Source organism: Mustela lutreola, chromosome 9, assembly GCF_030435805.1.
Source record: "Mustela lutreola isolate mMusLut2 chromosome 9, mMusLut2.pri, whole genome shotgun sequence".
Taxonomy (NCBI): domain Eukaryota; kingdom Metazoa; phylum Chordata; class Mammalia; order Carnivora; family Mustelidae; genus Mustela; species Mustela lutreola.
The window spans coordinates 71,789,273-71,815,499 of NC_081298.1; the positions used below are offsets into that span (position 1 = coordinate 71,789,273).

Here is a 26,227-nt window from a genome sequence, read left to right on the forward strand (position 1 = left end):
TCAAGGTTTCAGGCCAAGAATTGCATGAACAGACTTCCCAGACTAAGCTGGGAAGATTGAAAAAGCAAATTTATGTGTGTTGGAGGGTGAATGAAGGGTAGTGGGTAGCAGAACTCCAGGTTTGAAATGTATGTTAGACGTTCCAGTGAAGATGAAAAGGAGGGGTTGGACATTCAAGTCCTGAGTTCAAGAAAAAAGTTCATGCTACAGATATATATTTGAGAGTCAAGAGTAAATACACGAGACTGGATGAGGGATAAGTACACATACACAAAAGAAGCGGTCTAAGGACTGAGCTGAGGAACACTCCAACATTTGCAGATTATGGAGATGAGGAGGAACTAGCAGAAGAGCCTTAGAAGGACATCCAAAGAGATGAAAAGAAAATCAAATGAGCATGGTACCTCAGAAGACAAATAAGGAAAGTATTTAAAGGAACAGAGAAAAAAGCACAACTGAACATCTTTATCAAATGTTGCTGATAGGTCAAATAAAATGAAGACTGAGGACTGACTACTGAATTGAGTAACATGAAAGTAAATATTACCTTGAAAAAAAAATATTACCATGAAAAAAAGTTTTCATGACATGGTAGGAGAAAAAGGCAGATTACAGCAGGTTTAAAAGAGAACAAAATGCAAGACACTGGAGCCAGAAGTTTAGACAACTCTTTCAATAAAATCCCTGTAAATAAGATAAAAAATTTACTACAAATATGTAATTAGCAAAAAGTCAATCAAAAAGGTAAGTGAAAACTCATTATGTTTTTGGATACTTAAAATCACACTAATAACTAAAAGTTCAATTAAGAAGTAATGGTGAAAATTAGAAAATATTTTATAAGAAGTACATAACAAAGCTTGTAAAACACATTCAAGTAAGTATTTTGAGGGAAACTTATGGCCTTAAATGTCTATATGAGAAAAAAAGCCTAAAAAGTAATAATATAAGCATTCATCTAAAGAAATTAGAAAAAAAATTTTTAAAAATCTAAAGAAAATGTAAGGAAATAATAAAGAACAAAACTTAATGAGGATCACCAAGCAAAATGGTGGTTCTTTGAAAAGACTAATAACAACAGACTAAAAAGGAAGAAATCACTATAAATTTGATAGACATTAAAATGTTCATAGGATATTATAAACATCATCCTAAAAATGTTTTAAAATTTAAAAAAAATGAACAAATGCCTTGAGAATATATATTGAATGGCATAAGAAGAAATTTCTAATTGTTCTTTTACCCATTAAACAAATAAAAGAAAAACTTCCCTCAAAATAAATAAATAAATAAAAGTCAGACCCAAATGGCTTCATTGGTTAATTTCTGCTCTGCAAAAGATACCATTAAGAGAATGAAAAGACAAGGCACAGATGGGGAGAATATATCTGCAAATGACCCAATAACAAGTATCCAAAATATTAAAAGAATTCTTAAAATTCAATAATAAGTAAAAAAGAAATTGAAAAATGGCAAAGTATCTAAACAGATACCTTACCAAAGAAAACATAAAGATGGCAAGTAACAATATGAAAAGATGCTCCACATCCTTTGTCATTAGCAAACTGCAAATTAAAACAATGAAGTATTGTACACACCTGTTATAATGGTTAAAATACAAAAATGTGACAATACCAAATAGTAACATGGATATGGAGCAAAAGAAATTCTCATTCATTTCTGGTGGAAAAGCAAAATGGTACAGTCACTTTGAAAGAGTTGGCCACTTTCTTATAAAGCTAAATGTAGTTTCAATCTATGATTTAGCAATTGTGCTCCTAGGTATTTACTCACCTGATCTGAAAACCTATGTCCATACAAAAACCTGCACATGAAAGATTATAGCAGCTTTATTCATAATTACCAAAAACTGGAAGCAACCAAGATGTCTTTCAATAGGTGCACGATAAACACACTATAGTATATACACATGATAAATTATTATTCAGTGACAAGAAATAAGCTATCCGGGTATGAAAGAAACATGAATGAACCTAAGATGCACATTGTTAAGTGAAAGAAGCTGGCCTGAAAAGGTTGTATACTGTGTGATTTCGATTATATGATATTCTGGAAAAGGCAAACATTTCCTCAGCCAGATGATAAAGGTCAAAATCAACAGTAATAAATCCAGTACATACCCATAATACCCTAGATAGATATGTACCCTAAAATGGCATTTTACCTCTATGACCTCTCTCTCAAAAACAAATTACCCAGTCTAATCATGACAAAAACAGCAGAAAAACCCCAACTGAGAGACATTCTACAAAATACCTGATCAGTATTCCTCCAAACTGTCAAGGTCATCAAAAACAAGGACAGTCTGAAACTGTCATAGTGAAGAAAAGTCTAAGGAAACATGACAACTAAATGTAATGTAGTGTTCTGGATGGGATCCTGGAACAGAAAAAGGACATCAGGGGAAAACTAAGGAAATCTGAATAAAGTACAGACTTCAGTTAATAATATATCAAATAATTCATTAATTCTAACAAATGTATTAATGTAAAATGTTAATAAGAGAGTAAATAGGGTCTGAGATATGTAGGAGCTCTACCTTCTTCATAATTGCTCTGTTAATCTAAAACTGTTGTAAAATACAAAGTTTACTTTTAAAAACAACTATATTTTCATATATAAACAATAAGCAATCAGAAAGTGAAATTTTAAGATTCCATTTACAACAGCATCAAAAAACATAGGAAATACTCATATAAATCTGAAATAAGTAGTACAGGACCTATACACTAAACACAGCAAAACATTGCTGAGGGAAATTAAAGATCTAAACAATGAAGAGATATACTGTTTATGAGGGGGAACACGTGAAATTCTTTAAAATACAAAGGAATTAGAATAGCCAAAACTATTTAGAGAAAGAACAATTTTGGAGGGCTAACATTACCTAATTTGAAGAGTTAAAAAAAAAACCCCAAAAACAAAGTAATCAGGCAGGTTATACTGGGATTAAGATACATAAATAGATCCATCAAATAAAGCTGATCATCAAGAAAAGAGCTATACATATATGGATAACTGACATTCTATAAAGCACAAAAACAAGAAAGGATAGTTTTCCAACAAATTACAGAACAACTGGATATCCTTGTGCAAAAAAAGGTGAACTTTGACTTATACCTTGACTATATATGAAAACTTTGACATGAATAGCAGATTTAAATGTTGAGAACTAAAAAATTGCTAGAAGAAAACACAAAACAAAAGTCAGTGACCTTACGTTTGACAATGATATCTTTAAAAGAGTACAGGAAGCTGGATATAATTTTTAAAAAATCAATAAATTTCACTTAATCAAAATGAAAAACATTTGCTCTTTAAAAGACAATTGCTATAAATGTAAGCCAGAGTGGGAGAAAATATTTGTAAAATAAAAAATAAAAAATAAACAAATAAATAAATAAATTTATGTACATAAGCACATGCTCAGATGCTCAAAAGCATCAGTTATTAGGGAAGGTGAATTAAAACCATAAAACATACCTATTAGAATGGTTAAGATTAAAAAAACAATGCATACCAAGTGTTGATGAGGCTACACAACACCTGTGACACTCATATACTACTGGTACAAATGTAAAATAAAATAGCACAACCACTTTGGAAAAATTTAATAGTTTCTTCAAAATTAAACATATATCCGTCACATAACTCAGTCACTCTACTCTTAAGTATTCACCCAAGAAAAATAAAAGCTTATGTCCATACAAAAACTCATATAAGAATGTACATAAATGTTTTGTTATAGGCCCAAACTGGAAACAACTAAAATGTTCATATATTCACATATGGAATACTACTCAGGAACAAAAAGGAATAAACTATTGATTATACAACAAGGATAAATTTCAAAATAATTATGCTGAGGGAAAGCAGCCCACTAAAAATATATATATACTATATGATTACATTTATAAAACATTTTAGAAAACCCAAACAAATCTCTAGGACAGAAAGCAAATCAGTGGTTGTCTAGGGATGGCAGCATAGTTGAAAGGTTACAGAGGGGCACAAGGAAACTTTTGGGAATGATGGGTAGGGCCACTATCTTGATTGTGCCAGTATACTTACCAAACTGAACACTTTAAATATGTGCAGTTTACTGTATGTATGCCAACTAGATTCTAATAATACTGTTAAAAGAAAACAAATTATGCAAAAATCTTCCAAAATATTATACACCTATCAGATAGAATTTTTTAGTAAACTACTAAAATGCTTTCCAGGAATTTCTAATGGCATGGACAATGCTTATCATATACAATTAAGTGAAACTGGCCAAATATATAACCTAATAGAATGACATCAATTACATAGAAAGCTTACATAACACAGATGGAACTATTCCTGGTTAGAAAAAGATCTATATTAATAATAGCTTTCACTGAGTTATGGAGTAATAGATGATTTACATTTTCTTTACACTTTTCTCTATTCTCCAAGGTTTTTGTTGTATTGTTGTCTTATTTTATTATTGTTTTTATTTTACCTGAGCCTGTAATATCCTTTTAAACAGGAAGTTTTAAAAAAATTAATGAAGGGAAAAAAATTTGAGTCATTATCTGTCCTGACAAATCATTTCAACATACATACCACAGACCCCTGAATGATCAAAGAGGGGAATCTAGGAACTCTTATGTGAACCAAGTATTATCTGTAGACTTAATATTTCACACTCATATGAACTACTATTTTTCAAAGGTTCACAGATGCACTGTAATTCAATATTACTAAATTTGTAGAGCTCTATCTTTTGTATCAACAGATACTAAAACTGCTAACATGGTCTTCAAAAACTTATTCCCTTATATTTATTGCCTGTAGGTTGCTTTAATTGGAATTTCTTCTGCTACCATTCCAGTATGTAGGAAGGGCTAAGAACCTACTTTGCATTCAATTAAAAGAAGTTCCATTACATTTTCCTACATATTCAAACGCCAAAGTCAAATATGCTCTGTGCCCAGAAGGACGCTGTGAAAGGTACTTCAGTTAAACATTAGGCTTTCTGCAAATGTAAGATGATTACTAGAAGTCTGATTGCTAGTTTAGTATGCCATTACTAGTCTGTAAGTGATCTCTGGGATATCATTTAATGTATGCCGAGACTTCTACAACTCCTTCATAATAATACTCTCAGAAATTAAAGTCAACAAATAACTTAATTATCATTATAAAATACTCTACAAAAAGCAGATCTAGTAGTTATAGTAAACTAAAAGTAATTTACCTCAAAGAATTATTCTCTGCCTTTTGCCTGCCAAGTTCACTTTCAGTATCCATTGCCTTTCTTGCTAGTGATTTCATTTCTTTTTCCACAGTGGTTATGGTTTCCTTCATCAAAGTCATATTTGACATTTGCTCCATACGTTCATCATCAAGCTATGCAAGTAGAATGACAAGGTTACTGCCACCACCAACAAAATCTTCCTAAAGAGACATCTTTTCTGTGCAAACTGTGGCATATGACAAGATTTACACCAGGAGATGATCAGATTAGACCTGAATGTTGTGGGAGGCTGTATGGGCAAGGTACTGTGAAATACGATTAAGAACAAACCACTGCTATAAACATTGGGGTACAGATGGCCCTTCTTTTCACTACATCTGTATCCACCAAACTGTGGAAAGAACCAAGATGCCCTTCAACGGACGAATGGATAAGGACGATGCGGTCCACATACACTATGGAGTATTATGCCTCCATCAGAAAGGACGAATACCCAACTTTTGTAGCAACATGGATGGGACTGGAAGAGATTATGCTGAGTGAAATAAGTCAAGCAGAGAGAGTCAATTATCATATGGTTTCACTTATTTGTGGAGCATAACAAATAGCATAGAGGACATGGGGCGTTGGAGAGGAGAAGGGAGTTGGGGGAAATTGGAAGGGGAGCTGAACCATGAGAGAATATGGACTCTAAAAAACAATCTGAGGGTTTTGAAGGGGCGGGGGGGTGGGAGGTCAGGGTACCAGGTGGTGGGTATTATAGAGGGCACGGATTGCATGGAGCACTGGGTGTGGTGCAAAAATAATGAATACTGTTATACTGAAAATAAATTAAAAATAAATTAAAAAAAAAAAGAACAAACCACTGCACAATCTGTGCATAGAGCCTATCACAGTACATGCATCTACATTTTCAATCTGGTTCATTTTGACTGTAGTATACATATCTTATTTGCAAAAGGATTTATTTATTGTTCAACATTAATAAGTTATACATATAAAGTGGAATTATGAAAAAAAAATTTTTTCTCTCCTGAAAAATGCTTTTTATTCTCATCATGACAACACAGATGAATGTATAAATATATTCAATTAAATTTGATAACAGAACTCAAATTGTTTATATAGTCATAACATCTCAAATTCATAGCATCTAGAATTCTTGATTAGTGAAAAGGTGATGCTTCACATTTAAATTCAGTTTAAATATAATCTTCTCATAACTTTTCATGTCATAATAATTTCTTCTACCTTAGCTACACTTTAGATAGAATAAGCCAGTTTCTCTGTATCTGGCAACGCTATGTTTAATGAAAGACAGAGATGAGAAATCTGCTAAAATCCCACAGATGTATTCCTAATGGATTTTTTTTTAAAAGAACATATTTTTCAACCTAAAAGAAAAAAGACTTTGCTTACATTTTTTGGAAGGACATAAACAGTGAAAAAGTGATAATTTATACTACACATACTACTTAAATGTTTTAGGATTATTAACACTATCTCAGAAAAATAAAAGAACTTCTCTGAACATAGAAAAAAACAAAGAAAAGGGGGAAGCTATTGACAGTTTATAGCTGAAAACACAAAAGTGATTTTTCTTTACATTATGAACTGTACACTCCAGCTCTTCTATCCTTTGTTCCAAATGAGCCTTCTCATTAAATGCTGTCTCTTGGGCAATCTGTTTAAAAAACAAAAACAAAACAAAATGTTTTCAGTGTTGCTACATGGTGTTTCACAAATGGTCATACTGATAAAATTCATCCAAACCTTTAGCCTTTCCCTCAGGCTATCTCGTTCTGTGGTCATTCTTCGTAAATCAGTGAAGGCCACATCTCTTTCAGTCTCCACCCGCCGGAGGATGGCATGTGCTGTTGTTGATTTAGGAGACTTACAGTTTTTCATCATTTCTCTTCGAAGTCGAGCAATTTCTTCCTGTGCCTATTATTTAAATACACAGATTTCTATTTAACAAGTTTTAGACCAGACATAAATACAGCAATCTTCAATCCAGCTAGTTAAAATACAAACCATTTATAAAAATGCATGCAACAGGATGTTTTTTTTTTAAAGATTTTATTTATTTTATTAGACAGACAGAGATCACAAGTAGGCAGAGAGGCAGGCAGAGAGAGGGGGGAGGAAGCAGGCTCCCTGTTGAGCAAAGAGCCCGATGCGGGGCTCAATCCCAGAACCCTGGGATCATGACCTGAGCTGAAGGCAGAGGCTTTAACCCACTGAGCCACCCAGGCGCCCCAACAGGATGTTTTTTTAATGAGTTTATATAAAGGCAAATGATGTCCAAAAATGCAAGTGATGAATAAAAATAAAAGTTTGGTTTATAATATCTTTGCCAAATTTTTTTAATTTGGAGGAAGTCAATATAAGAGAGAATGTTTTACTAATGTTTCATGATATAAATTTGAATTCAGCAAAATTCCAGTAAAATACTATTTTAATAAATATTACAGTGTTCCTATCTTTCTCTAATAAATGTATATGCCATTTCCATGTCCTAGCTACTTCTATCCTGACAGAAGGCTCATCAATCCTTACTGACAACCCAATATACTCTCTCATACTATTTCAACCATCCTTAGGTCCTAAACCTATTCTACACCTACAGATGATTTCATATCCTACTGGGCTACTTAAAAGTCCCTAATCTTTCTTAATTTTGATCACTACCTATTCACTTGGCCTCCAAGTCTCAGAGGAAGATATATTACTTCTAATTTCCATAGCAAAACTTTGACCAGAATCCTGGACCTCATCTCCTAAAATGCCTAAAATGCTTTCTAAGATACTCTTGACTCAATTAGAGTTGACCCTTGAAAAACATGGGTTTGAACTTAAACACATACTTCTTCAACAATACAGTACAATATTGTAAAAGTATTTTTTCTTCCTCATGATTTTCTTACCAACATTTTCTCTTCTCTAGCTTATTTTATTGGAAGAATAAGTGTATAATACATACATAAGGAATGTGTTAATTCACTATGTTATCAGCAAGCTTCTGGTCAACAGTAGGTTAGTTGCAATTAAATTTGGGGGAGTCAAAAGTTATACAAAGATTTTCAACCATGGGATGCCTGGGTGGCTCAGTTGGTTAAGCAGCTGCCTTTGGCTCAGGTCATGATCCCAGTGTCCTGAGTTCAAGTCCCACATAGGGCTCCTTGCTTGGCAGGGAGCCTGCTTCTCCCTCTGCCTCTGCCTGCCACTCTGCCTGCCTGTACACCCTCTCTCTCTCTCTCCCTCTGACAAATAAATACATAAAATATTAATTTAAAAAAGATTTTCAACTGTGCAGGAGGGTTGGCACCCCTAGTCCCACCTTGTTCAAGACTCGGCTGTATAATTATTTCCTCTCACTTTGAATACCACCCTCTCCACTGGCTCTTTCTCCCCTCCCTCTACCATAACACACAGCTCCCATATCTTAAAAAACTGCCATTTAATCTTGCTGCCCCATTTACCATCCCATATCTCTTTTGCATTAGACTTTTTTTTTTTTTTTTACCCTATGGTTTGTACCCATTTGCCTGTTCCTCAGCACCTACTATCCCACCCCAGTGTAAACTACTTGGCTCCTATACCTATCACTTTGCAGAATTTCAAATAATGACCTCACCAAATGGCCTTTTCTCAGTTCCCATTTTTAATATTTGGCAACATTTGACATTATCTTCAACACCCTGTTTTAGACTCATTCCTTCCTTGGGCTTAGTATTTTTCCACCTTAGTTTCCTATCTTCTTATTCTTTCAAATATTCCCATACTAATTGGAAAAAAAAATCCCAACATTTCATCTGTTCTTCTATAGCTTTCCCATTCAGAGACCTCATCTACTCTGAAGGTCACAAAGTCACCGCTAAGAAGATGAATTCCCCATCTACACATTCAGTTCTTACCTCTCTCCCCACTGTAGTCCCACATTCTCTTCTGCCTAAATGCAATTACCACCTGATTGTATGACCATCATCTTACTCCACCTGTCTGAAATTAATACATCTTTTCCCTCAAATCACAAATGGCTTCACTATTTCTTTTTCTACTACTAAAATTCTTCAGTCATTCAAAAAAGAACTTCAGTGAGGTCCGTTTATCCCTCCTTTTTGCTAAAACCAAATCTTGTCAAGGCTTCTGCTACAGTATCTATTGCATCTCTCCCTATCCTTATTTCCACTGATGGCATGCTAGTTTAGTTCTTAATGCCTCATGCATGGACTGCTTTCACAGCCTTCTAAAGAGTCCACAATTTCCCCTTCCTCCAATTCTCTTGAAAGAAAAATTGTTATAAAAAGATAACACAAAAAGATTATGAAACAGATAATATAAAATTGTTAACAGGTTTAAATTGTAAAAATGTGGCATTGGTCATTTCTTCTATCCTAAAAAAGCAAAACAAAACAAAACAAAAAACAGATTGCCCATTGCTTATAAAGCAAAGTATAAACCCCTTATAAAGCCCATTAAACAGCCTCTACATGTACTTCAGAAGTTGGCAAACTACATGTAGTTCACAGGCCAAATCCAGCCTGTCTACTGTTTTTGTAAGTCTGTAAATTGAGAATGTTTCTTACACTTTTAAAAAAATGAGAAAAAAAAACCAAACAGATTTCATAATATTTATCATAAGTAAAAATAATGTGAAATTCAAACTTCCATGTCCAAAAGTAAAGTTATATTGTAACACAGCCAAACTCATTCATTTGGTAATTGTCTATAGCTACTTTCACACCATGACAGAGTTGAATAGCTGTGAAACTGTGGCCTGCAGAGCCCAAGATACTTCTTTTCTGGCATTCACAGAAAAGGTTTGCAGACCCCTGCTCTAAGCTCTAGTTCAATTTACCTCTCAAGACTTAGCTCCCCCTTACTCCAATGGCATATAGATTTTAGTCTAGTCTTAACCTGATCCATTTATCTACTGATTTTCCTGCCTTTATCATTTGCCTCTCACTATTCCTTTGGTCTGGAATGTTCCTTTCCCCTTTCAGGATAATAGGAACTCCCTTCTTCCTTTAGGACTCAAATTCCATATCATCTAGCAAAGATTTCCTTAATCACAACAACTAAAAATACCCACTTCTTTTATTTGTTACAACATTTTCTAGACTACTTATACTTAAGTAATAAAAAATACATACAAGACTTTACTTTATACTATACTATACTTTATCTCCCCAAGTAGACTGTGAACATAGAAAACACTGTTGGTATTTTTCATTTTTTTCTATCTCTTAGAGTGGCAAGCTCAGAACCCTGCATACAGTAGTAATAATTCTTTTTTTTTAAAAGATTTTATTTATATGATAGAGAGAGACACAGTGAGAAGGAACACAAGCAGGAGGAGTGGGAGAGGGAGAAGCAGGCCTCCTGCAGAGCAGGGAGCCAGATGCTGGGCTCCATCTCAGGATTCTGGGATCATGACCTGAACCAAAGGCAGATGCTTAACCGACTGAGCCACCCAAGCACCCCTGATAGTGATAATTCTTAATAAAATTTGATATTTTTAAAAGAAATTGTTAGTGATTTATGAGGTTTAATATTTGTTGAATAAATAAGCTAAATGATTAATAAGGGCTATATATATATATATATATATAGATAAAACTAAGCTAAAAATGGGTATAAACTACAAACTGATTTTACTCTCCTAAATTAAGAAAATTATAGGCATTTCCTAAAGTGATTGATATCAAAGTAATATTAGCATTCTCTAACCCCAAATCTCAAGTTTACCTTGAACTCACCATTTCCAGTCATTTAACAATTTCTTCATTTCTCATGCCAAAAATCAGAATATTTCTATACATGTATATGATCTTTTTTGGATATAAGGAAAAACGTATATATTTGTGTATGTACACATACACTTATTGTATTGGAAATACATTACATTTCATTAAGAATACCTTAAGAACAAAGTAATTCCCAAATGTTAGGTTAATTTGATTGGCAGATTTAAGCATTCTTATTCAACTTTAAAAATTACATATCTCAAAAATTGATTATTATTAGATATGTTATTTATAAATAAATTTACCTGTTCATAAAGAAGAAAGGTCTTGTCTCTCTCAGATGTAAGAACCTTGACATTACCCTGAATTTCTGCCAAATGACGCTCATATTTTTCCAGCATGCATTTTAGTTCTTCACGGTCTCTTGTTGTTTTCAAAAGCTCTACATCACAGTTTGTACCCTAAGATTATTATATAAGAAATCTGAAATTCTTCTTTGACACATGGCTCTAAAAAAAGCACTACACGATCTCTACTCAATCAAACATGACAATACAATGAAAAGAAATGATAAAAAAAAAAAAGTTTTAGTATAGATTCTGTGTCTCTTTGGTTAGGTTTATTCCTAGGTATCTTATGGTTTTGGATGCAATTTCTATACTCAGAAAACTATAAAGTACTCATGAAAGAAATTGAGGAAGACACAAAGAAATGGAAAAATGTTCCATGCTCCTGGATTGGAAGAATAAATATTGTGAAAATGTCTATGCTACCTAAAGCAATCTACACATTTAATGCAATTCCTATCAAAGTACCATCCATCTTTTTCAAAGAAATGGAACAAATAATTCTAAAATTTATATGGAACCAGAAAAGACCTCGAATAGCCAAAGGGATATTGAAAAAGAAAGCCAACGTTGGTGGCATCACAATTCCGGACTTCAAGCTCTATTACAAAGCTGTCATCATCAAGACAGCATGGTACTGGCACAAAAACAGACACATAGATCAATGGAACAGAATAGAGAGCCCAGAAATAGACCCTCAACTCTATGGTCAACTAATCTTCGACAAAGCAGGAAAGAATGTCCAATGGAAAAAAGACAGCCTTTTCAATAAATGGTGCTGGGAAAATTGGACAGCCACATGCAGAAAAATGAAATTGGACCATTTCCTTACACCACACACAAAAATAGACTCAAAATGGATGAAGGACCTCAATGTACGAAAGGAATCCATCAAAATCCTTGAGGAGAACACGGGCAGCAACCTCTTCGACCTCTGCCGCAGCAACATCTTCCTAGGAACAACGCAAAAGGCAAGGGAAGCAAGGGAAAAAATGAACTACTGGGATTTCATCAAGATCAAAAGCTTTTGCACAGCAAAGGAAACAGTTAACAAAATCAAAAGACAACTGACAGAATGGGAGAAGATATTTGCAAACGACATATCAGATAAAGGACTAGTGTCCAGAATCTATAAAGAACTTAGCAAACTCAACACCCAAAGAACAAATAATCCAATCAAGAAATGGGCAGAAGACATGAACAGACATTTCTGCAAAGAAGACATCCAGATGGCGAACAGACACATGAAAAAGTGCTCCATATCACTCAGCATCAGGGAAATACAAATCAAAACCACAATGAGATATCACCTCACACCAGTCAGAATGGCTAAAATCAACAAGTCAGGAAATGACAGATGCTGGCGAGGATGCGGAGAAAGGGGAACCCTCCTACACTGTTGGTGGGAATGCAAGCTGGTGCAGCCACTCTGGAAAACAGCATGGAGGTTCCTCAAAATGTTGAAAATAGAACTGCCCTATGACCCAGCAATTGCACTATTGGGTATTTACCCTAAAGATACAAATGTAGTGATCCAAAGGGACACATGCACCCGAATGTTTATAGCAGCAATGTCCACAATAGCCAAACTATGGAAAGAACCTAGATGTCCATCAACAGATGAATGGATCAAGAAGATGTGGTATATATACACAATGGAATACTATGCAGCCATCAAAAGAAATGAAATCTTGCCATTTGCAACAACGTGGATGGAACTAGAGCGTATCATGCTTAGCGAAATAAGTCAAGCAGAGAAAGACAACTATCATATGATCTCCCTGATATGAGGAAGTGGTGATGCAACATGGAGGCTTAAGTGGGTAGAAGAATAAATGAAACAAGATGGGATTGGGAGGGAGACAAACCATAAGTGACTCTTAATCTCACAAAACAAACTGAGGGTTGCCGGGGGGAGGGGGTTGGGGAGAAGGGGGTGGGATTATGGACATTGGGGAGGGTATGTGATTTGGTGAGTGCTGTGAAGTGTGTAAACCTGGTGATTCACAGACCTGGGGATAAAAATATATGTATATAAAAAATATATGTTTATAAAAAATAAAAAATTAAAAAAAAAAAAAAAGTTTTAAAAAATCACTTCTCTTTTAAACAGCTTTGTCCCAAACTGGTCCACATTTATCTGATTACCTCCCAACTACTACCAATCCTGGGGATACAGAACCAAATTCAATGGTCCACTGTGCCATCAAAGAGATCTCTGTCTCCCCAATTCTTGGATATATCAATTCATGCCAAATCAAAATGAATTGTTTGCATATTAGGTAAATCAAAGAATAAAAGTCAGTGTTTGAGCAACAAACTCCAAAATATTTGTAAGTTTCTAAAACCTACCCGGGAAGATGGAGATGGGCGTCTTGGACTTTTAGATCTACTTCTCATCATCTTTCTCAAATTTTGAGCTTCACTCTTGTAGTAATCTCTGTCTGCTTCTAAAGTCTTGACAAAGGAATCAAGTCTGGAAGGAGATTTATTTTGTCCTTTTTCAGTCTCTAAAATTATCTTGCCAGGGAGGAAAAAATTAGGTTATTATTTCAAGCTATACTATAGCATCATTTTCTATATAAAAATGAATAAACAGGATCCTTAAAAATAATTAACTTGGTATTTTAGAAGATAATTCATCAGTACTCTTTAAAAAACAGTTAGCTGCCTTCTTTTTCTAGCATTTGTGAATGTACTATATTTTTATTTAACTGAAAGAACCCCTAAATTTATTCAATGTGGGAAGCTGCAATAAGGCTTGAGTCGAGGACCAAACCAGGCCCTGACTTGTGCCCCCTTTAAAGTCTGAATAACCTAACAAAAGGTTTAGGACGGGAAAAGTTGAGTAGCGCTGAGAAAGGGTATGTGCTATGTGTTGTGCGCTCGCCTATGTGACTTCCCACATGCTTGCTAAACAAATGAGAACAATTCAGTTGGGGTCAAAAGTTCATTGCTGGTCCTTGCTGCCCTGGTACTGCTCATAAATTACTTTCAGGTTTGCCGTATCAATACAGAACAATTGTACTAGCATCAGCTGTTTGGCGTCACGAGGTCTGCTTATAGTTAAATGTGAAACTTATTATGGGAACTCATGGTTGTTTAACTGAACACAGGTGTATTGTTTCTCCTACACTATACATATGGCCTTAATGCTTTGAATAAACTTAGTACTGTTGGACATCATCCTCAGTGCTCCTCCTGCCCTCATCTCTTTGTCTCTTAATTTCTTTTCACCATCCTCTTACCCTCACGTTTCCTGGTCGATTTGTCGCACTAGTCACGACAATTCAATAATTTTAAGGAAAAATGGTAAAGAAATTTTGGGGACAGAAATGCACACAGATCTAGTTGTAAGTCCTAGAAATTGAATTAATTTCTATTAGGAAATTAATAAGAAATTTCCTGCTTAGGAAACTTGTATGCTAATATTAGAGCTTCTATTTACGGCATCTAAATTTTGTTCAATAATTGTTCAATGAATGAATAAATTAAATGAATGCTGGATATTTTATACTTATATACACTTTCAGGTACATTCCCATTTACCTTAATGTATTTAGAAGCAGTTTTTCTTTTATAATCTTTATTTTACCAATACTTTATTGGGAGAAAATTACAGATATGCTTTCAGAAAGGGTGTTCCAAATGATATTTTAAATGATAACATTAAACAGTCTAAAATGAGTTTTCATTTCACATTGTTAGAAAAAAAAAACTCACTACTCTGAATTAACTTACAACATCTGATTTAATATTTATTATTAAGAGGGATAAAAGTTAATGTGTAAACAAATGTACCTTATGTTTTGAGAATTAAATTACTCATGGTCATCATTTTAAATCAAGTAACAGCTAAGGGTACTAATAAAACCAACCAAAGTTCTCTCCACCTCTGGGAAAGGAAGGCATAACGATGAAATGGAGCAGGAACAACAATGCTCTTACAGATGGGAAACGCCCCTGTGCACCAAGCAGAGTGCTGATTTTAGAAAGCAGACATTTTTTAATGTTCACAAAATGCAGAAGAACTAAAACACATATACCATTTTTCACAGTCTAACAGAATAAAAATGACTCCACAACTTAAATGTATAAAAAATGTACTTACAGATCTAAGCCTTTTTATTGTATCTTCCAATACTATTATATTATTTTGTTGGCAAATGAGTTCAATCTGAAAAATAAGCCAGAAAAAAAGGTTATTTAGATTAAAAATATTTAAAAAAAGATTAAAAAGAGAATATCAAAAAAGGAAGCCACTTGAAACAGGTACTGGCAAGGATGTGGACCAAAAGGAATCTTTATGTTGGTGGGAATGCAAACTGGTGCAGACATTGCAGAAACAGTATGGTGGTTTCCAAAAAATTAAAATTAGAATTACCTTATGATCTAATAATCACACTACTGGGTATTTACCCAAAAAATATAAAAACACTAATTCAAAGGGATACAAGAACCCGTCTGTTCACTGCAGTATTATTTACAATAGCCAAATTATGGAAACGGCTCAAGTGTCCATAGATAAATGAATGGATAAAGATGTGGTTACATATACATACATAAACACACACACACACACACACACACACACACACACACACACTGAATATTATTCGGCCATAAAAAGAATGAAGTCTTGCAATTTGCAATGGCACAATGAAGTTCTAGAGTATAATGCTAAGCAAAAAAAGTCAGAGAAAGACAAATACCATATGATCTCACTCATATGTGGAATTTAAGAAACAAAATAAATAAGCTAAGAGGATAAAAAGAGAGAGAGAAAAAACAAGAAATAGACTCTTAACCATAGAGAGCAAACTGTTACCAGAGTTGGGGGTGGATGAGGTAGGTGAAAGAGGGGATAGAGATTAAATAGTACACTTACCATGATGAAAAAATAAAATTAAAAACTAAAAAAGGGAAGCTACTTAAAAATAAAATCATGTAGTGAACAATTTACAAAAGAAATGATAATCTAGCCTTTCTGTTCACCTACCTTTGGATGATAAAAGAACATAGAATAAAATATAGCAGTTCCTTTCCATTAACCCAAGTTTGTTATGAAATAGTAATTGGTTATATTTTACCAAATTACTCCCTACAAACTGCAACAAAATGTCAATACTAATTAAAATTCTGAAGACAATAATAGGGAAGAGACAAAAGAATGAGTAGGATAAAAGTATTCCCAAATCACCAAAGTCAGAGTGATTGCTTTCTCTTCTGAACTCTTTTAATAGTTTAGTTCAATCAAACCTATAAAATACTTTTTGTATCAGTTTTAGAACATTGAACATACCCAGTCCTATAGTATAGCTACCCGTAGTCATGTAGTTAGTATATGACTAGATTGTATGTCTCTATAAGACAGTGACTATGTTTTCATGCAAAGATTTATTTGATATAATCTATGCTAAAAATGGCACATTAGTTTAATAAACTTATTTTTCAATTCATAAACCTTCCACTCATTATTCTAAACTGTTTCCTGCTATATTTTAAATTTAACTTTTCTGGAATTATTGCTCCTCATTTGTTATTTAGACCCAAATTCTTTTCTAAGATTTCTCTGAAAGTCATATCTTTTGTAATCCATGAAATACTAAGGGGCAATGGTATGAAACAAAACTTATGTATAGTTTGGATAAGCTTATACAGTTTTGGATAGGCAATTTTCAATGCTTTAACTTACACTATTATGTAGATGCCAAAAAAATGGATCTATATTAAATTATGTATAAAGATGCCCACATTAAATTAGGTATAAAAACTCACACTGCCAAAAATTTTATCTGACATATCGTTGTAAAAAGGAAATTTATACACACATATCATAGATACAGATGGAACATAACCAGTAATATGTACACTCAGCAAGATAAGATATCTAATTATAGTACGATGTTATTTTCTTCATTATACTCCTCTATATGAAATTAAATTTTTATGATAAACATATATTACTATTACAGACATAAAAAACATAATGCTGTGAATTCTGGAACACTGAAAAGAAATTTAAAAAATGAATAAAAATTAAAAAAACCAAAAACATAATGCTGATTCTAATCTGAAAAACAAAATTATAACTAGCCCAAATGAAAAGATATTAACCCAGTGTTTTCATTTATCTGACAAATGATTAATGAGGACCTATTATGCACCTGACATTGTGTTTCATGCTGGGAATAGCAGGGAATAAAATAGACAAAAACCTCTGCCTTCCATCTGCATCCCAATGTTTACAGCAGCAATGTCCACAATAGGAAAATTACGGAAAGAGCCCAGATGTTCATCAACAGATGAATGGATAAAGATGTGGTATATATAAACAACGGAATATTACTCAGCCATCAAAAACTGAAATCTTGGGGCACCTGCGTGGCTCAGTGGGTTGAGCCTCTGTCTTCGGCTCAGGTCATGATCTCAGGGTCCTGGGATGGAGTCCCGCATCGGGCTCTCTGCTCAGCGGGGAGCCTGCTTTCTCCTCTCTCTCTGCTTGCCTCTCTGCCTACTTGTGATCTCTGTCTGTCAAATACATAAATAAATTCTTAAAAAAAAAAAAACTGAAATCTTGCCATTTGCAAAACATGGATGGAACTAGAGGGTACTATGCTAAGTGAAATAAGTCAGTAAGAGAATGACAGTTGTCTTTTGATTTCACTCATGTGTGGAATTTAAGAAACAAAACAGAGGAGCATAGAGGAAGTGAGGGAAAAATAAATTAAGATGCAATCAGAGAGGGAGACCAACCATAAGAGACTCTTAACCATATGAAACAAACTGAGGATTGCTGAAGGAGAGGAGTATCAGGGTGATAGGCATTAATGAGGGCATGTGATATAATTAGTACTGGGTTATATAACACTGTTGAGTCACTGAACTCAACCTCTGAAACTAATAATACACTCTATGTTATTAAGAGAATTTAAATTTAAAAAAAAAAAAGAAAATCTCTGCCCTCATGGAAGTTATATTCTAGCTGAAAAGAGAAGAAAAAGATAACAGGTGAAATATATATCAGACAGTTACTGTCTTATTAAAAAAATACATAATGAGCATTCACATCTATTCTAAGCAACTGAGATAAGAAAAAAATAAAGATTCCTGCCTTTGTGGAGCTTACAGTCCATCTGGGCAGACAATGAAAAATAAACCTAACAAATAAATTATATAGTACATTAGGGTAAAAAAAATGAAGAGTTAAGGATATTGAGAGTGTTTATGAAGGAATAGGTTGGAATTTTAAATAGGGTTATCAATTAAGTCCTCTTTGAAAGGAGACCTGTGAACAAAGGGAAAGGGGGTCTTCCTGGTTCAGTTTTGGAAGTTTATAGTTCCAAGAGCTGGAGTAAACAAAAAATCCTTGAGAAGAACACAGGCAGCAACCTCTTCAACCTCAGCTGCAGCAACATCTTCCTAGGAACAATGCCAAAGGCAAGGGAAGCAAGGGCAAAAATGAACTATTGGGATTTCATCAAGATCAAAAGCTTTTGCACAGCAAAGGAAACAGTTAACAAAATCAAAAGACAACTGACAGAATGGGAGAAGACATTTGCAAATGACATATCAGATAAAGGGTTAGTGTCCAGAATCTATAAAGAACTTAGCAAACTAAACACCCAAAGAACAAATAATCCAATCAAGAAATGGGCAGAGGACACGAACAGATATTTCTGCAAAGAAGACATCCAGATGGCCAACAGACACATGAAAAAGTGCTCCATATCACTAGGCATAAGGGAAATACAAATCAAAACCACAATGAGATATCACCTCACACCAGTCAGAATGGCTAAAATCAACAAGTCAGGAAATGACAGATGCTGGCGAGGATGTGGAGAAAGGGGAACCCTCCTACACTGTTGGTGGGAATGCAAGCTGGTGCAGTCACTCTGGAAAACAGCATGGAGGTTCCTCAAAATGTTGAAAATAGGGGCGCCTGGGTGGCTCAGTGGGTTAAGCCGCTGCCTTCGGCTCAGGTCATGATCTCAGGGTCCTGGGATCGAGTCCCGTATCAGGCTCTCTGCTCAGCAGGGAGCCTGCTTCCCTCTCTCTCTCTCTGCCTGCCTCTCCATCTGCTTGTGATATCTCTGTCAAATAAATAAATAAAATCTTTAAAAAAAAAATGTTGAAAATAGAACTGCCCTATGACCCAGCAATTGCACTATTGGGTATTTACCCTAAAGATACAAACGTAGTGATCCAAAGGGGCACGTGCACCCGAATGTTTATAGCAGCAATGTCCACAATAGCCAAACTATGGAAAGAACCTAGATGTCCATCAACAGATGAATGGATAAAGAAGATGTGGTATATATACACAATGGAATACTATGCAGCCATCAAAAGAAATGAAATCTTGCCATTTGCAACAACATGGATGGAACTAGAGCGTATCATGCTTAGTGAAATAAGTCAAGCAGAGAAAGACAACTATCATATGATCTCCCTGATATGAGGAAGTGGTGATGCAACATGGGGGCTTAAGTGGGTAGAAGAAGAATAAATGAAACAAGATGGGATTGGGAGGGAGACAAACCATAAGTGACTCTTAATCTCACAAAACAAACTGAGGGTTGCTGGGGGGAGGGGGTTTGGGTGAAGGGGGTGGGATTATGGACATTGGGGAGGGTATGTGCTTTGGTGAGTGCTGTGAAGTGTGTAAACCGGTGATTCACAGACCTGTACCCCTGGGTGAAAAAGAAAAACAAAACTCCGGGCATCCCACTGCCTTATTTCAAGCTTTACTACAAAGCTGTGATCACCAAGACAGGATGGTACTGGCACAAAACAGACACATAGAGTAGAGAGCCCAGGTATGGACCCCCAACTCTATAGTCAAATAATCTTCGACAAAGCAGGAAAAAATATCCAGTGGAAAAAAGACAGTCTCTTTAATAAATGGTGCTGGGAAAATTGGATAGCTATATGTAGAAGAATGAAACTCAACCATTCTTTTATACCTTGCACAAAGATAAACTTGAAATGGATATAAAAGACCTCAATGTGAAGCAGGAATCCATCAGAATCCTAGAGGAGAACATAGTAACCTCTTCAATATCAGCCACAGCAACTTATTTCAAGATATGTCTCCAAAGGCAAAAGAAAAAAAAGCAAAAATGAATTTTGGGGACTTTGCCAAGATCAGAAGCTTCTGCACAGCAAAGGAAAGAGTCAGCAAAACAAAGAGGCAACCCACAGAATGGGAGAAGATATTCGCAAAAACAGTACAGATAAAAGGCTGATATCCAGGATCTATAAAGAACTCCTCAAACTCAACACACACAAAACAGATAATCATGTCAAAAAATGGGCAGAAGACATGAACAGACATTTCTCCAATGAAGACATACAAATGGCTACCAGACACATGAAAAAATGTTCATCATCACTAGCCATCAGGGAGATTCGAATCAAAACCACATTGAGATACCACTTTACACCAGTTAGAATGGCCAAAAATAACAAGACAGTAAATAATGTGTGTTGGAGAGGATGTGGAGAAAGGGGAACCTTCTTACACTGTTGGTGGGAATGCAAGTTGGTGCAGCCACTTCGGGAAAACAGTGTGGAGATTCCTTAAAAAATTAAAAATAGAGCTTCCCTATGACCCTGCAATTGCGCTGCTGGATATTTACCCCAAAGATACAGATGTCGTGAAAAGAAGGGCCATCTGTACCCCAATGTTCATAGCAGCAATGGCCACAATCACCAATCTGTGGAAAGAACCAAGATGCCCTTCAACAGTCGAATGGATAAGGAAGATGTGGTCCATATACACTATGGAGTATTATGCCTCCATCAGAAAGGATGAATACCCAACTTTTGTAGCAACACAGACAGGGCTGGAAGAGATTATGCTAAGTGAAATAAGTCAAGCAGAGAGAGCCAATTATCATATGGTTTCACTTATTTGGGGAGCATAAGAAATAACATGGAGGACACGGGGAGATGGAGAAGAGAAGGCAGTTGAGGGGAATTGGAAGGGGAGATGAGTCATGAGAGACTATGGACTCTGAAAAACAATCTGAGGGTTTTAAAGGGGCAGAGGGTGAGATGTTCGGTGAGCCTGGTGGTGGGTATTATGGAGGGGACATATTGCATGGAACTCTGGGTGTAGTACATAAACAATGAATTCTGGTACACTGAAAAGCAATTTAAAAAAATAAAGATTATTATATTTAAAAGAGAGAGAGAGGAGATCAACGATATAAAAATCTGAAAGAACATTCCAGGCAGAAGATAAAATAAAAGCAAATGTCCTAAGGTAAAAGAATGTCAGCTAAATTCCAAGGAATAGTAAGGAGCTAGTGTGGCTGAAGTAGTGTGTGCATAGGGAAAAGTAGTTGGAAAGTACTACAGAGTAAAATAAAGCAGGGAAGGAAGAGGGGGGAATCAGCATGAGGAGTGGAAGGACTTAAATAGCCTTTATACTTTATCTTTCAATGGTAAACTTTGAAATATTTTTGATTGATTAAACACATACCAATGTAACAATGACAAGAGCTATTGAAGATCCAGTCCAAGAATAGCCCTTATGTTAATTAAAATATAAATTGTATGAAGAAACTAGTAATGGTAAAATTGCAATTCTGCTTATTTCAAAAACTTATGTTGAATCAGCTGAGAAACACTGTATTATTAAAATATGAATGATTAAAAAACTTCAAAATGAGAAGATAAAAGGAGGCATATAATTCTGGTGGTTTTAAAATACATTAATAAATTTTGATATTCCTTACTTTAAATGATGGAGCTTAATTCCCTTCCCCTTAAATGTGGCATATACTTAGTAATTCACTTCTAGTGACCAGGATATGATGGTTTGTAACTTTTGAGACAATCATAACAGGCATTGAAGATTCCTCCTTTCTGCCTCTCTTGGATGACTGGCTCAGGTTAAGTAAGCAGATATAAAACTATCAAACAACCTTAAGGGAGGTGCACCTGTCAAGGAACTGAAGCCTCCCGCCAAAAGCCAACAGTCATCTGAATATGTTATCTAAAAGCAAACCCTCCAGTACCCATCAAGCCATGACTACAGACTAGCAACCATTTGATTACAATTTCCTGAGAAATGGTAAACCAAAACTACCCAGCTAATAAGCTATACTTGATGAGAAACAAATGTTTGTCATCTGAGGCCACTAACATTTAGGAATAATTTGTTACACAGAAATAGAAAATAAAATAGTAAATATTCAATATATTTTAATGTAATAAATGATGGAAGAAGTCATTCTCTTGATCTTTAAAAATATGACTAAAAGTAAACTCTTGCAAATAAATACACTGAATATTATCTACCTCAATTCCAGATAAACTGACTTAACCTCAAACTCTACCTCTCTAGAGCATAAGCCCAAAGAATACAGGAATACAAATATTCTTTCTCAACTCTCAAATCAGAAATTCTGTTTCAAGCTTCATCCCACAAATCAGACAAGGAATCTCTCCCCAGTAACTGGATACCTAAACTACATACCCAATGACATAAGAATGATGACAACATGCACTGGTGTTCATATCCCCAACACTGGTCATGTACTTTCTACTCCCCATTCTACCTGTAACATTCACTTATTGAGGTTGGTGACTTCATTTCAGTACATTCAAACAACCCATTTTATTCCCTCTTATTTACTATTCAATGTCTTTCCTGCATCAGCAATGCTATCTCTACTCAAGCTTTCCAATTCTCAGATATACCAAACATTCCACATCATATGTGAATGTCTATTTCCTGGAAATGCTCTTTTTGAAGCTAGGCAGAATTTCCATCTATGGGCTTAACATTTTCAGTTTTAGGTAGATCCTAGCTCTTTTATTTTAAATCTTTCCCATTCCTTAAATTCTCTTTTTGATAGCAGAGGATTCACCCTGACAGAGTACTCACTCTCTAGCACAGATTTTAAGAATCCTTTAAAATTGATGACTTCGAAACTGGGTACTCTCTTCAGGGGAATTTAGCTAGCTAGGCCTCCTAGACTGGGAAGCAATATAATTTTTAATTTGAGGACGAAAACAAGAAAATAAAACATTAACCCAATATTCTTTAATTTGATAATCTTTATTATTTTTTAAAGATTTTATTTATTTATTTGTCAGAGAGAGAGAAAGAGGGCACAAGCAGGAGGAGTGGCATGCAGAGGGAGGAGTAGGCTCCCCTCCAAGGAAGAAGCCCAATGGGGACTCAATCACAGGGCCCTGGGATCAAAACCTGAGCTGAAGGCAGATGCTTAACCAACTGAGCCACCTAAGCATCTCGATAATTTTTATTATTAAGACTAAACTTAATTTGACACTAAATTGTTAATGAACTATTCTTAAAAGAAACAGTATAAAGAAAAGAATTTATTGAAAAATGTTTAAAATATTCAAGCTACCTTTTAGTGTCCTTCAAATACTTTAGTAGCAATCATCTGCCTTCGGCTCAGGTCATGAAGCCAGGGTTCTGGGATCGAGTCCCATATCAGGCTTCTTGCTCAGCAGAGAGCCTGCTTCTCCCTCTGCATGTTACTCCCCCTGCTTGTACTCTCACTCTCTCTCTCCCACTCTCTCTCTCTGGCAGATAAATAAATAAAATCTTTTTTAAAAAATTCAATAGGTTCTGCCTGGGTGGCTCAGTGGGTTAAAACCTCTGCCTGCGGCTCAAGTCATGATCCCAGAGTCCTGGGATGGAGTCCCGCATTGGGCTCTCTGCTCAGCAGGGAACCTGCTTCCTCCTCTCTGCCTGCCTCTCTGCCTACTTGTGATCTGTCAGATAAATAAATAAAATCTTCGAGAGAAGAAAAAAAAATTCAAAAGCTTCATTCTGGCTTTGAAATACATTGTATCTTGCTTATAAACTGTTAGGCAAAAAAATTATAATTGTGAGAAGTTATAATTTCCAACATTTTTTACATTAAAATATTTTCCCCCTTCCCATATGTTCATCTGTTTTATTTCCTAAATTCCACATATAAGTGAAATAAGATATTTTGTTTTTCTGACTTAATTTGCTTAGTATAATACCCTCTAGTTCCATCCATGTTGTTGCAAATGTCAAGATTTCACCCTGTTTGATGGCTGAGCAATCATCCATCATATATATAAATATATATGGCCCATACAGAACATTTCTATTGCCTGCCAGTTTTTATCATGACTACATATTACTTCGGAAATTTTTTGAGCAAAACTTTTTAAAAGAAATTAAACGTGCAATATAATTTAATCCCTAAATATTGAAATGTAATGTCAAATCTAAAAAACTGTCAAATGATATAAATGTGAACGTCACTCTTTCTATTGTATTCAATAACTGCATGATGTTTAGAGTAGAATTAAAATCCTTATCCTAGAGTAGAAATGAAATCCTAACTAGAATTACTGCATTGATCATTTCGCAATATACAGAAATACTGAATCATTATTTTGTACAACTTGAGCTAATGCAATACTATATATCAGTTAGAACTCAATAAAAAATCCTATTGTGGTAAATGTAATACCTTTGCTTCTTCAAGTTCTTTGTCAGCGGTATCCACCACAAAATTTTTCTCTTTTTCTAGTTGCTCTGCTAGTTGGTCAATTTTAATCAATTCTTTACAAAGATGCTCATTGTGGCTGGTTAAATCATCTACTTGACTGCTTACCACCTCCTTACTATCCAAGAGTTTCCTAACATATTCTTCCAAGCCATGATTTGTCTGTTTGAGATCTTCAATCTGTTATAATTAGAAAGAAAATAAACATATTAAAATATTTCCTTTATTTTCCTCTGAGGAGAACAAGCAGGCGACTGGAATCAGGAAAAGAGGTTTGCGTCCCTAGAAGGAGACCTACCTATATATATATTTTTCACTTTCTGAATTTTGTACCATGTGAATGTAATACCTATCTGAAAAAACATATTTAATGAAAATTCAAAGGTTTATAGCTACATCTTCCAAAACAATTTACAATTAATAAACTTAATTATTATTTCTTTTTAGCCAAAACTATTAGAAAAATAGCCAAATATTTATATCTACACAAAAGAAACCAATCTTGAAATTACTTAATTTTAATACCAATTAGATGTTCTTCAGAATTAAATTTCTAATTTTTGTTGCCAAAATATGTTAACTCAAAAAAAAGTTCTTTTGAACATATCAATAACTTACTTGACTAAGCTAAATACCAAATCAATCAAGTATTTGCTGACTAATGTGGAGGACCACAGCTTTCCTTCCCAGCCCACTATCAAAACATCAACGGATGAAGAAAAGGGCCTTTTCTATCACGGAGGTATCCAAATGCCTTTAAAGGAAAAAAAATATATTAGACCCATTGAAAATGACTATATGTCAGGACATATGGTGAATTATTTAAATAAAGTTTCCTTTTTTGCCCTGGCCTCAAGATATTTTAAAGCCTACCTGCAACCCACCTCTAGAACCCACAGAACCTGTGTGCAATGATCTCTTGTCTGCTATTCTTGTCCCGTGCTTTCGTTAAGTTTATTTTCCCATATTCTTATTACCTAAGTTATTTTTATTTCTTGTATCTTTTTTAAAACTATAGGATATAGGATAAACACACATAAACTTCAATTTATCTATCCATATGTCTTTTTATCTTTGTTCATGGCTTCTACAGTGCTATATTTCTGAGCAATAAGGACACACTGAAAATGTTTGCTAACTTTCCACTGCACCAGGAGAGGTTAAACGCTTTTCCTCTCTGTGCCACCATAAAGCTCTTACACAATTTAATCTTGGTATCTGATAACATATATTATTGTTTACTTCCTTGTCCCTTCCACTAAATTCTAAGCAACTTTAAAGGGATTGTCTCTAACTTCAGTATTAACACACCTCTAACTTCTATATCATTTCCTATCTACCTAACAT

At 34.8% G+C, this 26,227-nt stretch overlaps 1 protein-coding gene across 5 annotated transcripts in view; it reads right to left on the reverse strand.

The window, feature by feature from the left end:
* TSGA10 (testis specific 10) overlaps positions 1–26,227 on the reverse strand; it is a 152,244-nt gene that overhangs the window by 103,401 nt on the left and 22,616 nt on the right. For all 5 annotated transcript variants that reach the window (XR_009344836.1, XM_059134717.1, XM_059134716.1 and 2 more), the window contains exons 3-9: positions 24,845–25,060; positions 15,457–15,522; positions 13,698–13,865; positions 11,304–11,459; positions 7,022–7,192; positions 6,855–6,932; positions 5,249–5,400 (exon numbers count right to left, since the gene is read on the reverse strand). Coding sequence is in view for 4 of the 5 variants with exons in the window: in XM_059134715.1 (XP_058990698.1) it covers positions 5,249–5,400; positions 6,855–6,932; positions 7,022–7,192; positions 11,304–11,459; positions 13,698–13,865; positions 15,457–15,522; positions 24,845–25,060 (1,007 nt within the window). In the remaining variant the exon portion in view is untranslated. The remainder of the gene's footprint in view (positions 1–5,248; positions 5,401–6,854; positions 6,933–7,021; positions 7,193–11,303; positions 11,460–13,697; positions 13,866–15,456; positions 15,523–24,844; positions 25,061–26,227) is intronic.